General features: G+C 34.9%; 1 protein-coding gene across 1 annotated transcript; it reads right to left on the bottom strand.

Annotated features, from left to right (window-relative positions):
• Positions 1-102: 102 nt before the first annotated feature.
• On the bottom strand, positions 103-14083 carry LOC118261824 (uncharacterized). Its single transcript, XM_035572813.2, has 5 exons — positions 13388-14083; positions 10265-10368; positions 4653-4724; positions 4177-4296; positions 103-4008 (listed from the first exon to the last, which is right to left on the bottom strand). The coding sequence occupies exons 1-5, from the start codon at positions 13587-13589 to the stop codon at positions 3562-3564; spliced, it is 945 nt and encodes a 314-aa protein (XP_035428706.1). The 5' UTR covers positions 13590-14083; the 3' UTR covers positions 103-3561.
• Positions 14084-18665: the final 4582 nt, after the last annotated feature.

Genomic DNA, 18665 nt, shown 5'->3' with positions numbered 1-18665 from the left:
AATGTAGAAAAATTAATGGGTTCCATAGTTTTCTTTTTTAAAAGAATGTAGTTAGAGGGGTCAGTGTACATTTTTCATCTAATTAAATGAAAGCCGAGAATGTAATCGGTACAATGTGTTTATTAAATCGTACATCGACGTCCATAAATCAAACATTTCAGTGTTTCGGGATTCAAAACCTTACAATTTGCTAATAAAACAGATTTTCTAAATTGATATGAGTGAAACATTCAAAATATAATTAAGTATGTATTTACAAGGTTAATAATAATTATAACTAGATAGGTACACAATATTTTTCATTAAATATTTTTGTTCATTAATTTTGAACTGCCTCAACAAATTTACATAAAACTTACGCGTCTAAATTTTGTTGGCCTAATTTTTTTAACGAATTTCGAATAAAACTTAAAGAACAATTCACTCATACCTGACCTCAACAATAGGTAAAAACTATGGAGGCCTCATAACTACAATATTTTAAAACGATTTAAGTTCATTATACAGTCACGTTTATCATTTATTTATTTATTAAAGATTTCAGCTATGTTATTATATGAAAGGAAAGAAAATTTCGAAATATTTCTACGTGAAAAATGCTCTAGAATCTATTTGTGGCAAGTAGGTAAGATTAAAAATGATTATTTTTAGCTTTGATTTAGTCTGAATCCTATGTAATTTTCATGAATAGTGCTATTAAATTATGAATATGTTTAGTTACGGACAAAGGTGGTAATGTGGGTGGAGTGGAAAACTATTTAAAGTAAACACATTAGAAATTAGGTAATGACAAATGAGATGAAGTAGCAGTAGATTAAGAGATAATAATAGTTTAATGATCAGGGAACAAAGGGAAAACATTAATGGTAGACAAAATGTGATTTACTCACTCGGGAAGCTCTATTTGTGAACACCTATATAATGTATAACCTCATTACCGTCTTTACATCTCTCTACATTAGAAATTATATTCCTTCCTAACATTACTTAAACAAATAACAATAGGACTATCTAAGAAGATGTATATATCGTAAATACATAATTTATGTGGCACTGGCTACATTTGTATCCTTTTAACTTTGTTCACCACCACCGGTTGGCGTTTTAAGGGGATAGGACAAGGGTGGTATAAGCACGACTTTTGACGTTTAGGTTAGAATATACTTTCATTTCGTTTTCAAAAATGAAATGAAAATATAAACCCAAAGTCAAAATTCGTAATAGACCCTTTATTCAAGATAAAATTGTTCAGCGTTCGCTTATATTTGCTATATTCCTCTTTAAATGTAAGCCTTGCAATAATATATTATGTATGAAAGTAAACATACCCTCTAAATAACTCGAAGTCGGAAGAAATGGTGTACACACTAGTTACATAAAGTCGTACCTAAATTGATCACACTATAACTAAATAAATACAATCGGAATAAGTTTATTTTTAATCTTAATAATAAACACTAGGTACTAAAATCATACTTCGTTTCTTTCTACTAAGAAAATAACAAAACATTTTTAAATTAATAAACTTTGCAATAAAATAATTTAGTGCACACCACGATTATTTTAAATATATATTTATATATAAAGATAATCATTAAATAACTCTTATTAAGTTCATTACAATATCTAATAATTAATGAAATACTCGATTTAAAAGAAGTTTCATTACGCTATTATATTTTATTATGGTGTTTCATCAAATTATGCTAGAATAAAATTCATCCATCCTAATTTCATATCATATTAAATACGTAAGGCACTCCATTAATTTTGCTGTTTTTTTTTTTTAATCGAAAAGGACCGAAAATACTGTCACACAAGTTTCCTCTATAAAAATGAAGACCACTGGAAGTTACTGTTATCCATGCACCGCACATTATAAGATAAATTTATTTAAGTATTAAGCTCGAAACAAAGTAACTAACATCAACTTTAGCTTCCGCTGACAATCAAACAGATGTAACAACAAATTCGACAGGTGCTATACCAAACATAGTCTCGGGACCTGTTTACACAATAACACTGTGACAATGAATTCGTTGTGGAATCAAAAGGGCTATGAAATAATTCGGAATGTTTGGATTTCTCTGTTCTTACATAAACGTAGCTTTCTTATAAACGATCACGAAAGCTCGTCAACGATAAATAAAAATCGCCTGTAAGTGGACAGTTTAAACATCTAATGAATGACAATATAAACATAAATACCAAATTTTAATTTGTAGGACATAATTTACATAGCAAACTATATTAAAACATATACATACACAAACAACTCTATCACAGACACTAATCATTTACAAAACTCATACTTAATAATTTAATAAATACTCAGTTTCTAAACGAGAAACGACATTAGTTCTTTGTCACCAAGCAACCATTAAAGTTGATATACCTAACTAAACATAACAAACAACAGACATTTTGTTGTAACATTAATTCAGCTAGGTATTGGGTAATCGATGGCAACTGATTACCAGTATATATCTACGCGATATATTGCTGTCGTATTTGTGATTCTAAATGGAAAATTAAAATCACGACAAACACTTTACATCAACGTTGTTGGACCCCTAAATATTCAATTAAAAAGCCATTTTATTCATAAGTAATCTCTTTAAAATTTTTATCAAATTTAACTACCTATTTATACCTACACACATGACTTGTTCATTACTTTCTGAAAAATTTTGAATGTTTATAATAAGACCGCGCGGCGTCTCATAGCCCCTCAAATATTTTCAATAACAATCATTATTTATTTGTTATAATTATTATTATAATTAGATATATGTCTAACAGAAATAGGAATCAAATTATATGAATTGCCTTATTATGAGTTTTTTAATTTAGAAGGTTTACATTATGTATCTAATATCAAAATTATACAGGATAGCATAAGAAAGCATATTTTTTAAAGGGAACAGTTAGTTTTGAAAGATCAAGTTTTAATTATTTTATTATTTAATTACAAGCTACTAATTTGTTTATTATTTATTTTATTTAAGTTAATGTTGCTATAATTTTCTTTAAAATCCCAGAACATTCATAAAGTATTTCGTTGAGCTTATTGCGCATGGTGTGTGCACGCGACCGGGTCGTGTATATTTGTCTAAACGTTGGTCCCTATAATTGCTATTGTAATGTTATGTCGTACATAGCAACGCAGAATGGGGCGGACGACACCGCGCGAGTAGCGGCCGGGCTCTCCGAATAAAGGCACATTGAGTCATGATTCATTTGTTATCCTATATGCAGTACCTAACCTTCCCACTTCCTCGTTATAATATTTCTCATTTCAAGATCGGCCTAAAACTAGTTAAAGGGATTAACTAATTAAACTACTTTATATATTGAATTAAAAGTCACACCACTATTTTATCCGGTCGTTTAAATTTTCGTAATCTTCAGTAATTTTGACATCACATCATAATAGTCCTATGACATTCAACTCCTCATCTCAATTCTACTCATTTTGGCAACTTGGTGGTGGAACTACAATTTGTCTAATTTAACTAAAAGGCATATTTGCCTACAAATTAGTACTAGGGCAAAGACAACTTAAAAGTTGTCTTCGCATTTGATTTCCCGCGACGTGGGTTGCGCCGCGGGCTGGGAGGACCATTGAGGCTCGACAGATCCATCCCACTCGGGAAACGAGTCGTACATAAAATTGTCGGCGGGAGTATCGTCGACTGCGATCTCCGTCCGACTAAATGCCTCGGCAAATTTCCCGATCTCTGTTGACCCAAACGCTTGTTGGAAAGCTGGCAACGGAACTACTGGCGGCGCCCGCTTCTCTTCGGGAGGGGAGCGACGTGGCTCGACAGGAAAACGTTCACGAGGAGCGCGGCTTGCTTCACTCTGTGTTACAGCCGGCGTGAATTCGGGGGTATTTCTTTGCCTTGCACCACCCTCTCCATTGTAATGTGAATCTTCATAAACAGGATAAGGCGTGGATCTCCCATCTTGTTGACAAGCCTGACTTTGACTATGCAAATGAGCACTCTGTAAACACGTAATAAAAATAACCTTTGTATTGTGATTTACATAGGTAGGTACTTCTTCCTACTTAAAGAAAATTTCAAGAAAATAAGTTACAGTAATGTAATATTAAAATGAAATTATGATTTCATAATATTTACACAAACATTATAGAAAATATCCATTAATAACCTTCATCGGGCGACATTCAGGAGGATACCGCATGTGGTCACGCGAGCACGCATTGCGCGGGGCCCACCCGTTGGCTGCGTTCGCGCCACTCCAGCCACCGCCACCCATAGCACCCATCTGCTGGAAAAGGAAACATACATAAAACGTAAGTATGCAAACAATATATTACGAAGTCAGTCAATCAAATGAGAAAACTGTGAACATTTGAATAAATTGCGTGACGAATTGTGTTTTCTCCTTTGTTAAAAATTAATTATGATATTTTTTCCTGAAATAGGCACTATGCTGTTACTATAGGTACTTTGGGTACTATCTCAGAGTATTGTTTTCAGTTTATCTGTACTGAGAATTTCGAATTCAAAACACCTTTGCTCGACCTGAGCAACGAACACAAACTTTGGTACTCATCATCCCATATTTTTACGAATATTAACTGTACTAATAAAATAAATAAAAAGTTTGTAAATTCATATTACCTGATAATGCGGCCACATCTGCGGTTCGCAGTAAGCGGGACCCCGACCGTTCATTCCACATTCTAGCGGCGGCTGAAAATACAAAGGGGTAATTAAATTACGTGAACTCTTCAAGTAATCATAACACTTTATATTACTTCGATACAAATTTTATATGTTTAAAAAGTTATGTGTTATTCGACGTTCCATTCTGTGCGAAAACCATTTAAATTATTTAATTGTACAAGTAAGAATTATGTTTCTATACGGTACGTTATTAACAAAATATTAGAAGGGAGTGGATCTAGAAAAAGAAGAATTAAAGGTTACACATGTTGCTAGGCTCAAGATAAAAGAAAGTCTTCGCTAATTTGTCAATATTTTTCAATTATATTGTAGGTAATATGATAAAGGTTTTGTAAAAGAAAAATTGTCGAGAAAATATATTACTAACCAAAAATACGTAGATGTATTTTTAAAAGATCCCACGTATTTTAATATTGTATTATAGGAACAAAAAGGAGTTGGGCATCATTGATTACTGAGTAAAAGGGATCGTCTGTCCCACGCGTAGGTACTTATCGATTCAGACAGTAGCTAACAGACAGCTTATAGCAAACTCGACTCTAGGATTACTTCCGATACCGTTTGACCTTACTATATGGAAGGTAAAACTACTTTTTATCATCGAACCACATTAGTTTTACCCAGTAAGGATTGATAGTACTATGACTAAAATGTGTCTACTCATAATTTATATATGTAAATGTATAACTTAATTGGCACTAATTAATGTTAAAATAACTAAACGAAACAGTTTTAATAATTTATACGGTTTTATACCATACAAAAACTTTTTGAAAAGAAGTCTGAAACCTTCAGTTTAAACTCGCAACCTGCTCGTAACGTGCTCAACCGTCACGTTTTGTAAACAACAGGCCGAAGTACACAAAAGATGGAAAATACAAAACATTTTTTTTCTATAAAAAGTCAGAACTGAAATTGTAGGTATTCTATTGTTCCTTCATTTGCGCAATATAAAACTTTCTCTTTGCCTAAGTTGAAGGATTGTAAGGCCTCCAATACAACGGCAAAAAGGCACGGTGTGGTAGGTAGCGTAGCGGTCAGGTAGCAGCGCAGCGGTGCGCTTGAACCCATACAGATTATAAGGAACCGTTTATGAATCAACGCATAAATAATATCCGTTCGTTTGCATACACTATATTATTATTTAAGTAACAGTTTACATCTTTTTTATCCATAACTAGCCAGCTGACGGTAAAACTTCGTACCGTCTCAAAAAACGCAACTCACCTTTTAAACCTTCTCTAGACGTTTATCTACAAATAATTAAAGACGGTCCACCGGTCCACGGACCATTTTCTAGTTTTAGCGAGACTAACAAACAGCAATACATTTATATATATATATAGACAAAACGACCTTCAAGCATGAATTAGTATTATAAACTTGTCGTTGCTATGAGAAGGTTTATTTACTAGTAGAATTAATTTCTATCTTAAAAAACAATACTGAGCCGCGTCTGCATGAACAACACTCTCAATCGAGCTATTATTCAAAGGGAAAAAAGTATGAAATCAAAATTGTTTAATCCGTTCTGGAGCTATGATGGCATAAGAGAGACATACAGAACACATAAGACAGACAGGTACAGGTCATGTTAAACTTATGCACACTCCACATTTTTGTATTATTATTGTGGTTTCAAGACATAGTTATTTTTTGTCAGATTAAGTTTTTATTATTATTCTAATTAATACATAAATAAGTTTTTTTTCCTATCGAAATATGTCAAAATAAAGTAAAGGATAAAAAGGAACAAGCATGTAACATTTTTGTGCGTAACGGAGTTCGATATTGACACAACCCCGACTTGATGACTTTGCTAAAAAAAGTTAAACTTTTTCTCCCCTGTGGAATAGGCAGAGGTGACCTTTGGGTGAGGTGTCATCGACTTTCCGCAAGTTAGAATTTCGAAACGGTTATCTCCAATAAGTGTCTGGACATTGAACTTTGGATCTCATGTTAAGCGATATAATAATTAAAATAATTTAATGTCATATAAACAAAAAATATTATTAATATTCATATAAACAAAAAATATTGATAGATAAATAATGTTTTAAAATCTTCATTCCTAGCAAAATTTGTCATACGAAGTTTTAGGCCTTTAACAAACATCCAAAGATAATCAGTTTGTATTTAGTTGGAAATCAACAGCACAAACCGTTTTGTAGACAGATATGCTCTAAATCTAAGTTAGAAATATGCGTATACTACAAAAGCAATGAGTTTATAGCCAAACACTCGACAATTATTTCCAAAATCTCACTTTTACTACAAATTAAACTACGAAATATAAACTCTTTATAAATAGTTTAAAAAATAACTCAAAGTTATAAACTTAACTTTATTTGAAATAATAGTTAAAATAAATACAGAACATCAACCGGGACGAGCTCAAATTAATTGCGATTACATTTAAAACAATTTCATGAGGTTCACGACGCGGCAGCGACGGAACGAAAGTTATTTCAGCAAAAGTTTCAACCAGACAACTACCTGTTAAGAGATCTTAACATAACAATACAGATGTATTATTATGTTTGAACTTAAATAAAACATATATTAATACAGTGTCATTGTTCTACTAATCGACATTCTTATAACTTTATTGTTATAAGTAGTTGTATAGAAAGAAGAGTATAAAAAAATCTATTCTTTAATGTTTTCATGCTTATATGCATATTTATGTTGTTTTATTTTGCTATATGCTTCTAAAAGAATACCTATTAATATTTCTTCACAGCAATAAATAACAACTGCTCAAATATAACTTTTAACTACTACTAACAACTATCATAGTTACGTGCTACGACGCACGTAGCAACAGGGACTCCGTCAACGTCTAAACTCGGGAAAACTGATTAATATTTTGTAGAAGAAATGTGTTAATGCCATAAATATTTTCAAAGATATTTTGTTCGTCTATATTTACGTTTAGTGATTGTGAAATATGTGCACGAACTGTACATGAGATAATGTTTAGTGGCGCGAGGGCGTGTGGAGGCGGGGTGGTCGCGCCGCCGATCGATGTCCGTTACTCCCTGTGCAGCGTAGCGTTGCACCCACTGCACTCATCATCATCATCACTACTATGATGAAAACTCATTTCATTATACCCTAAAATATCATATTAAAAAGTTCCTCTTCGTGATTTTTAATCGCTGGTAAAGAAAACCGCAAATAAATTTTGTGCTACGACGTTGCTACGTCGCCGCTACGCTGCTACGCGGTTTGAAGTTTGGAAGTATTTTTTTGGTTGTTTGATTTCTGCATCGGATCTTATGATTCTATTTGATAAATTAATTATTTTATTCATAGTTTTATTTTATTTTGTTATTTAATTATGATATTTATTTATTTTTCTATGAATTTTAAACTTTTTAAAAGTAAATAAAAGTTAATTTTATGATAATATTTTTTTCTAAATCAACCTGATATTTTTTTACTTATACGAGTATTAGTAATTATATTTTAAGTTTTACATTTCTAACTAATGTTCTGGCATCCCTTAAGCCAAATACACCTACATAAATATATGAATGCTCACGTTAGGTATTTGAAGCGTTATATAAACTCGTAATGGCCTGAAAACCGTTCATGTGTGGGGGAAGTAGAATAGTGACGGGAGATTTGCAGAGGCTAACTAACTATCGAGCGGCAAGCGGCGAGCGCGCGAACCACGTGACTTATCGATCAGCGCGGCGCCCACGACACTCGGAAAAATCAACCGCTGACAGCTTTCATAGGCCACCTCCACCTCTCCACTCACCCCGCGCCGCGCCACCGACACCCCCCCCCACTCCCCGCCCTCATTAGCGCCTTTGTGACGCTCACTTGTCTCGTAATATGACGCCGTAATGATACCACTTACGACTCGATTATTCGTTAACATTCCTACTAGTTGACTGCCTAAATCAAAGATGACCGTCTTGTTTTACCCTTTTAATTTTACTGATTTTTATTTCTTATAAATTCCCACAGACACAACAAATATATACTTACATTCATAATACCCAAGGAAACGTCTGAATAAAGTCTCGCCAAACATATTCCCCACCGCACACTACCCGTCCGTCCGTATAATATTTATTAACGGCACGTCGCATTTACCTAATTTGTAACGTCTGAGTAGAAATGACAACAAACTTTTGTTTTCAATGAGCAGTCATTTCAGAATTTGCACAACAAACTTTCCCTGACTGAATCCTATAGTGTGTTGCTTGAATTTAAACTCTATTTGCAATGCTTACGATTGATAATGTATGCATAGTGCCGCTGAAGAGTGAACGTTAGTAGCGAATGAGGATGTCAACTGTCCTCTGACACTGACCTACATAATTTTAACTAGTCTTTTTGTATGTCGATGACCTATTCCACTGTAATTCAATAAACAGTAGATTTAGTACGTTCATAATAACTTATTTAAGTGTTTTAAATATTGCTCGAGTCTTTGAAACTTTTGCATCGAAGTATAATATCTCATTGACGGTTTCTATTTTTATACGAACAATGATAATGTTTGTTTTGCATCATAAAGCCTTCGAACGGTATCGAGGTATGAGATAAGTAGTACTATTTCATGTAATATTAACATTCATATTTCCATAGTTCATTGTAACAAAATATTTACATACCGCTCAGAACGGAATGGATAATAGATATGTATCAGTCGGTTGTCGTTCTTGAGCATATTGTAAAGATCAGCGGAGGGGATTAGGGCACTTAATTGTGTTCGTTGTTCGTGAGTCAACTACCTCACATACTTATATTGTATTCTATTCAAATTCAATTGTAAATTTCTATGCACTACTTGAAGTGGCCTCGACACAATACAACAAAACATCTTTTTATAGTATCGCTTACAACTTACAAGGAAAAAGAACAACAAAATAAAGATTCTATTGAGGCTTACATTGATAAAACTGTAAGATTACTACTCTTCAGTATTTTGTAACTATCACAATAACTTCTTAGAGGTTTTGAAACGTTTCTAGTTACGTACATTAACTTGTACACAATTAAGTTTCCGGAAGATTTCCCACGGAAACATTTTCCTTGCGAATCAACTGACATTAGAGTCAAGTCGTGCGCCTCTAAAAACTTTGGTAATAGTTTTTCTTAAAACACAAGCCGTGAATGTTTCATCTAACATGTCATCAATTCGCTGTTTATGTTATTGACTAATTAATATGGTTTAAAGAGTAAGAACCGGAGAGACATGAGGTATATTAAGAAATTAATCAAATTATTATTAAATATTAAGTAGTAATTAAGTACTCATACTTTGAATATTTAATATGGTATGGATTTCTAATAATTTCGAAATGTATAATTGTTAATTTTATACGAGAACGTAAACAAAGAAGAAACTTATAAATAATTAAATACATGCATATAGTTTGATACTTAAATATCTGTTATCGTAACGGATGCCCGAACTCTTTTTGTTTGAAGAGAAACTGGTTAGTACAGCAGTTTCAGTAAACTACTGTGATAATAAAGTTGTAATACGAAAGTAATATGTAATGTAATAGGTATATACTGACCGTGGGTGGGAGAGGCAGGTGTTGAGCGGGGGTGTGCGCGCGCTGTTCCCGCCGCGCCAGCGAGCGTCGCACGCGCGCCTCCTTCGACGCGTACCCGCCGTAATCTAAACATGCATTGTTTATCATTATCTCTCCAACGCCATCATAATAGCATGCGTCAATATTGATCAACACCATTATTAGAATCCACTGACAAATTCCTTTCATCTCTGTATAGCACAAAGGCCAACAGGTTGTATTGCATTTTCAGAATTTCATACCATAAACTAAACTACTCACACACACATTTACAATTACATTTTTTGAACCACATTCTTGAGTGCACAAAACAATTTAGAGGATAGTCAGCAATGAGGAAATCAAGAGCACTGTTTCTGCTCATAACTTATGGACATACGCTTAGTTTATGTTCTGTACTAACTTTGCTGAAGTAGCACTCACGCTACCTACGTCATTGTAGGTGCCATTCCATTTAAAAATCGATCATAAGTGTTTTATGTTCGTAGCGATGCAGCAATAGTAATCGAAACCGTGACCCTGAATGTTGGAGACGAATATTTTGCCGCTACGACATTAGTTCATTTGCTGACGCATCAAATCCTACATACTAATTGAAATGACTCTGCAAATTGCCTACTTTCCGTTTGTCCTTAACATACTTAAATTTGCAATTAAAACGTTTTGTATCATGTATCTTTTATAAAAACAATTGTATTAAATCATTAAACAATAACAATGAACAAACTATTTGTATTAATTTTAGTTCTTAGCACACATTTAATAAAGTCCGTTGCTAAGCAAAGTCGCCGATTGTTTGTGATCATTTTCATGTCAATCTTACTATGTATGTAACTGTATGTTGAAAAGCCAACAATTTAACTGATTAATAGTGTTTTTTATTTACCATATGGTAAAAGGTATGATTATGATACATACTTTAATGAATTAAAATTACTGTTAATAGAATAGTACAAGTGTTCAGTACCATTAAAAACAAAAGTCATTTACTTTCCCTTTAAAAGTAGACCCTATAAACTGAAGATAAAAATGTATTTTCATCGTATAGTAAAAATTCCCATAAAATATTCTCAAGAGGGAAGTAAAGAGAACTAGACTATTAAATTACCTACCGCGGTTTACGACTATAAAACAGTTAAATGAAAATTGGGATAAATTTTCACCTAATTAAAATTATTTAGCTTAATGCGATTGTAAATATCATAACATATTTTTTCATACATCCCCATAAGTAATATTGTCATGGTATTAAAAGTACGTCAATGACACTCGCTTCACTTATTGGTCTATAATGACTGAAAGTAATATCATGTTAACGATATCATTAACATGATTAATAGTTGCCATAAATACCAAAATAGAGCAATTGTTCTACTCAATATAGAATCCAATAAACTGTAATCACAAACCAAAGTTTATTTCATCAGTTTAACAAAAAATACTGAAAAACTTCTTTCATAAATAAATACACGTCCCATTAATGTAAATGCTCACTGTAACGCAATGAAAGCTGTCAAATTGGCAAATTAATTTGACGAAATTAAAATACAAATTGTTTGCTGTCGGGTTAAATTGCGCAAAGAATTCCATCTGCATATTCATTAGTCGCTGACCTGACGATGACGACTTTTTTAATGATGAATGTATAAACTGGAATTCGTAAACAAGACAATATCTGCTTGCATTGTACGTTTCTAAGTAAGCTGTGTGCATGTTCTATCAAAACGGATGAGCGCTCGGCATGGTCGCGTCAGTGCGAAAGTCGTTTCATGTTTTACGTAGCATTTATAAGGAGTTGAGCGTGGATAGCGGCACGGGTGTTAGTACCCCGGTCAATATGTAGAGTGGCTGTGCTGTGCAGGCGATCAATCGCGTTGCGGCGTGGGGGCGGGCGCCGCGGCCGGGCGGGAGCGGCGGAGGCGAGCGACCACCTGTAGCGCGCCCTGCGCACCCCGCGCGCCCCCGCCACCTCTGACATCGACACGTGACGTAGACACCGAGAAATCCGCCCAAACGTAAACATTAATTCTTACTTCATTCTTCATTGTTCAGAATGTCGCTTCGCGCCACGCGCGCGGATTCCGATCTCTCTCGTATTGGTAAACAAATTCAGGTCGACGCACACTCCGCGTACTTGTCAGGCATGTTATTATGCTTACTAACCCCGCTCGTGTATGTAATATACGTGAAATAGTTCAATACTTGTAATTCAATTACGTTCAAGGAATTAGTTACATATATTTCACTGCATATGTACCTACTTAGGTATACTGCCTACGGAGAATTATTTTCAGGATATTGAAAGCAAAAGTAAATCTTAGTTATTTTAGATAAACTTTTTGAGGGAAAGCATTTTTTGGCTATAGCTTTGAATTAAAATATTGTTTTAAATCGTTCGTCCAATATTATTTTATTGTATTTAATAGTTATTCATTCATTTTACGTAGTTCCAATAAACTTTTTGAATTTAGGTTTATATTACACAAAATAGTTGCCATTTTTTTATTATTGTAGATAATTATATCAATATTTTATTTAGGTATTCAAATGTGATGTTGTTGCTCATTTCAATTAATGAAAAAATAATTTACATTCTGAACTTTTTAATGAAGTTTCTATTTTTATTATATCAGTACTATGTGTGCTATACTACCTACTAGACTAGATATTTTTATTTCAAAAATCAAAAAATAAAAATAAGTAAAAATCCTACGTTTTACCTACAAATCAGTGCTGGCTAAGAAATGTTTCTTATTTTCATTTAGTTTTTAACACAAATTCAAATATTAATTTACATTACAATCTGGTGGTATTAATAAATATAAATATGATATTAAATTTATTTATTTAATAAATCCGCCCCTAAAACGACCCACTGACCAATATTTTATTATTTATTTTATTGCATCGTGTAAATATTAATTATTAATATCTATTGTATTAATCTGTTTTGTACCTCATTACGTAATTAATGTGCAATTTGAGTAGTGTCTACCTAATTTGTATAACGGTCTGAATTACCTACTTTCAATTAGTTAAACTGTGTGCATTTGCATAAATTAGTGTTTACTACCGTCTAAATAGCTGAAACAGAGATATACCAACCCATAGGCATGACATGTTCATGGTGCATGTGATGACTGGGATAGTCATAGCGGTAGTATCGCGCGTAGGGGTCGTGCGCGTGCGGCGCGTAGTAGGCGTGCGCGTAGGGCGCGTAAGGCAGCGGTGCGTAGCCGCCGTAGCCGTCCCAGGCGGGCGCGTACTGGCCCGGCCCGCGGTACTCCCCGTAGTTGCAGCAGTCCATGGTGCAGGACCTACGCGCCCGCCGGCGCACACGCAGGCCGCGACCGACATCCTCGCCAAGCCGCGCACCGCCACATCACCGCACTCTTGCGCTCTAACAACCCTACCACTATTGAACTAAACTTGCCAAGTCCATGACTAAACCCACTCTAACAAAAACTAAATGAAATCTTACATTAAATCAACGACCGCTTATTTCCAAACTATGAAACAAAGTTTCTTTAAAATATTTCTACTAAACTCTGAAAAATATTTCAGAGTGCGATTATGAGTACGCGAAGAGATCGAGCGCAGTTTCGCGGCGGGAATCGGACGCGGGTGCGACGTTAGTTAGCGAAAAGAGGTCGTTCGAGTTTGCCGGCGACGACGAGAGATTCGACGGACGAGGGCGGTTGCGGGGCGCGGGCCGCGAGGAGGGGCGACGCCCGCTCGCCGGCGGCTCGGCGCAGCGCGGCGCTCGACGGACGCCGACTGAAGGCGCCGCGGAATCGATACGCCGCCGCCGCCCGCGGCCGCCCGCCGCGTGCCCTCGCCGCCCGCACTACCTGCCTGCGCCCGTATTGCGCGCGAACTTTGTCTTCCCCGACGGAATTTTATATTTAGAACCATGGTGAAACGATTGATCGATACTTTGCACTATTAATTAGTACCTACACACTTTCACTCGATATTCCAGAAGGAAAATACCTGATCACTTTGCTGCTACTTTCTTAACACTTTACTCAAGTTTCAGTACCGGAAGTCTTCCTTTATAATTTTGGTTATAGTTATTGACGTTTGAAAGAAACATTCCTTCGATTCGCGGATTTATATCGAATGTTTTGAATTGGTGAGCAAAAAGTTTAGTTTAGTTTGTAATATGAGTAGTGCGAGAGTTGCGCTCTGTTTGTAGTCAGGAGGTGGATACTTGCAAAGTTTTATCGAATTGCGCGTAGGCGGCAGTGACCCACATCGGCGACAATCATGTGGCGCATCACCCGCGCCCTTCGTCCTTCGCCTGCCACTGCCTCTGCCGACACCACTCACAACTTTCAATAAAATTGGTGTTATTGATATCCTTACTTTGCAAAACATTTCAACATTGTCTCGTTTAACTCGTACGTAACCTACGAATACTTTAGATTCATGTAGAGCAATTTCTATAATTCAATGTTTTAAATTTGAGATGAAAAGTTTAAAAACATCAGTGATTTGACATAGTGTTACCATAATGTTACTGAAAAAGTGTGAAACTGACAAACAACACAGGTAACTTTAGAGTAACAGCACAACTTGGGTTAAATGGTTCACGTTTTACAAGTTACCATGAGAAAACTTTAAGCACATTTAATTTGGAACGATCTTCGCGCTGAAGATGATTGCACTTATGAATTTTTAAACGGAGGAAGTTACAAAAGTATGGAGACATGTTACTGACACCGTTTGTGCCAGAGGGTAGTTCTCTATGCTACCCCTTCACCACAGTTGCCGTAAAGATAGAGTTATGAATACTATAAGATCATAAAGACATCATCTAGAAGGTTTTAATAAAAGATTGTAGACCTATTTAAATAATATTTCAAAACATAACATTCCTACTTACAGTGTGCGGAAATCAATATCAGCTTTCCTAAAGTATGAATACGTAGACGCAAATTGATTTTTTGTTACAATAATTGCAAGCTATACGTTACCCTTGGCTAACGTAACTGTAACGATACGGCTTGCCATATCGTGTTCGTAATCCCAAAGAAACCAATAACTGGCAACCGACAAACTGTTATCCAGAGAAACTACCAAAAATCGTTTGAATCGACATGTTTGAGTTCTGCGCAACTCCACATTGAAAAAAGCGTGATAGTACGTAGGCCGGTCGTCTGTGTGATAGATCCTTCTGAAGCTATGTATACAAAGTACCTATGTATCACGTTACTTACTGTAGTGAGTTCACTCCGTGTACCAACTACGCCGGCGCGAACATTCAAAATTCCGGCGAGATCTTTACGCAACTGTTTACAGTTTTGAACTTGTTCAAATACGAGTAATAGGTTAGATATCACCTATTTTCTTAAATATTTAACTAAGTTATTGATAATCATTTTGATTAGTACTTTACTTACATGTTTATTAAAACATTTGTCACCAAAATTACGTAGCAGAATCGTAGCAGTTTCGTAGCAAAAAAGTATATTTTTATTCGGAAATAGATTACTCTGAATTAAATTGTATTTTTACCATCCAATTTAATCCTAAATAATAAAAATATCTTAGGTCTCCTAGGGGTTCAAAAACGTAATTTTTTACTTTCCTATTATAATGAAGTCAAGCCTTAACTATCTAAATAAATTAATCAATTTTAAACGAGCTAACAGACTTAAGTCCTTTAGAATTTTATTTGTATTTCAATCAGTTCTGTGAACTCCTCTGTTCATAGTAACGTCACGTGTTAGCCCTAAGTTCAAGCAGACTTCGCGCAGTTGGTAACAATATTGGGGAGCAAAAGTAACAACAGTACAAGTGCTTCGCTGTGATAACGTATCAGTCAGCAATGTCGTCTATAAATGTGTCTCGGTAATTGTGTTCTAATGTATGTTGTGTAGTAACTGTAGAGAAGCCAGGCGCGGGTTATCATGCAGATTGCGGCGAATCAATAGGGGCGCCTCGGCCACTGACGGCGGATGACGATCAATAGCGTCCCAGTGGAGCTGTCTCCGCATTAAGGGGCTTCCTCGAACGCCCTTACACCTACCCACAGTCTACCTACACTTCGTACATAACTTAGTGTTACAATACGACCAATGTGCCGACTGTTTGTGTCGAACGCGTGTCAATATTATACATTTCAACGAACATTTTATATTTTACTAAATAGCCAGTTACGCACGTGCGTTGACTTTTCTCTTTGAAATCTGGACGCCAGCTTGTTAACTACGTAGGTGTCTAGTTTCCTAGGTCGACTATTATGTCAGTTCTATGATTTCATGGAGATAGTTAGTTCGTTTGAGTGGCAATCATACATTTTTAAATTTCGGTGTTAAGTAATTAATGATTCCTGAAAATCTAATTAAATCAGATGAATACTGAAACTGAAATATGTATCAAATATAAATTAACTAATTATTGAGCGTACTGAGTAGGTATTTTAATAAGGCTTAGGTATAAATAACATTGAAATGCATTAGTTGCATTCTTTCTATGTGTAACTATCTATAACTAGCTGCGTACTTTGTATGGTCTAAAATCAATAGCTAGTAGTATCTTTAGTTTCCACGATACCTAATCAATGGCAAATGGAATGAAAATATTGAGTGTGAATAGAATCTCATTCCACGCGGGCTGTAACAAACAGCTATGGGAAATGGGTTGTTGCGTTGAGCTAGCGATCTGTCAATATCTATGTACTTACTACACAGTGTAAAGGTATGCGCACATCACGTGTAGCGCACCAACGACATTATTCACTTACGGGGATCATCATCGATACTGTATCTATGTTCTTTCGCGGGACAAATTTTAGGCTTGGTACCCTTCTTACCATTTCAGATTCCTACAGACGTAATGATGGGGTGAGCAGGGATCCCTCGCTAACAAATGTAGCAGACTACGAACCATAATATGCGCAATCTTTCAAATAAAATCACAAAATGTGAGAGAAATGAATCGTGCAGATTCATATACCGCAACCGCAATGCGAACTGTACTGTAAAACCAGCATAATTTGCACTTATCTTGTTGTAGAAATGTATAACCTTAGGTACCTAATACTTAGTAAATAAATTGGTGATTGATTTTAAATAAATGACTGGGCTTAGTAGGTAGCTACATAGGTAAGTAGAACATGTACCACCAAGCAAGGTGTAAAGAAGGTAGGTATAAACTTTATAGGTAATTAGGTTTTTTTATATACTTATTTTCTATTTTTATATTTTCCTATGTAGATTCAAGTAGGTATCTACCTATAACCTACTATCTATAGTTACCTCTGTATACACCAATTAGGTAAGTAGATATATATCTTTGCAGAAATCTGCAGAGCATAATTAATTATACCTTATACCCAATGTTTTAGACCATTGGTTTTAATAGGTACACCTAACGTAGATGCATTGGATCAATTGAGTCGATGTTAACAGTCCATTGGCTAAATAGCTTGGTAGCTAACGAACTTACGCGCCAACCCAGCCTCTTAGGGGTGTAGACAGAGAATCGAGCGGTTGTTTCCCATGCCGGTGCCTATATCTACCTACACCTAACTTATATGTAGGTAGGTAGTAGTCTATACATCCATTATTCATTTTATGAAGACTTTTATTGAAATCCTTTTCTTTAGTGAGTAAATAATGACGAATATAAGTTGATATTGTCTCATAAATCTATGTAGGTTATATTTATGTTCTCAGATTACAAAACTAAATTGAGTACCAAATTCATAATTTAATGAAATAACTTTTCTCATTGGCATATTTAGAAAGTAGGTCGTTTAGGTGCTGTAAATACCTACTCATAGTAATTACAGTGTATTACAAATCAAACCACATTCACGCACCACCTAAGAAAAAACCTACCTATAAAACCCTAAATCAATAAATGAATGTTGCTATACTTACAACAGCTTATCTTTTACTCTTCCCCATTGTCAATCTAGACGCCATAGGCTATACTCCGGCCTATGTATCGCTACAACTACCCTCTACCCTGCTATTTTGTGCATCCCTCTTTTCTTAGCGTGCCAACTCGGCGACTATTTCACGGCACCCTTTATAAGCTATGGATATGGAGGGAATAAAATTTAAATAGCGTAAGCTATGAAACGGAACGTCTTTCTTGAAATGTTTTTTGAGACAATGTTTTTGTTTTAGTGAAGTATAATCATTATTAGGGTCTCATCTTATTGATTGAGTTTTCAATAAATATAGATAGGTATCTATCTGATATTTATTGAAAACTCAATCAATAAATTTTTAGATAGTATATTTTATATTTGTATTATATGTAAGGCATATAAATCGATTAATTTTATATTTACGAGGGTTTAAAACTTTTTGGAATTTGTATATTACAAAATGGGAAAAATCTATGAAGGAAATGATAAAAATAA

Source organism: Spodoptera frugiperda, chromosome 20 (assembly GCF_023101765.2).
Source record: "Spodoptera frugiperda isolate SF20-4 chromosome 20, AGI-APGP_CSIRO_Sfru_2.0, whole genome shotgun sequence".
Taxonomy (NCBI): domain Eukaryota; kingdom Metazoa; phylum Arthropoda; class Insecta; order Lepidoptera; family Noctuidae; genus Spodoptera; species Spodoptera frugiperda.
This window is presented reverse-complemented; position numbering and strand designations above follow the sequence as displayed.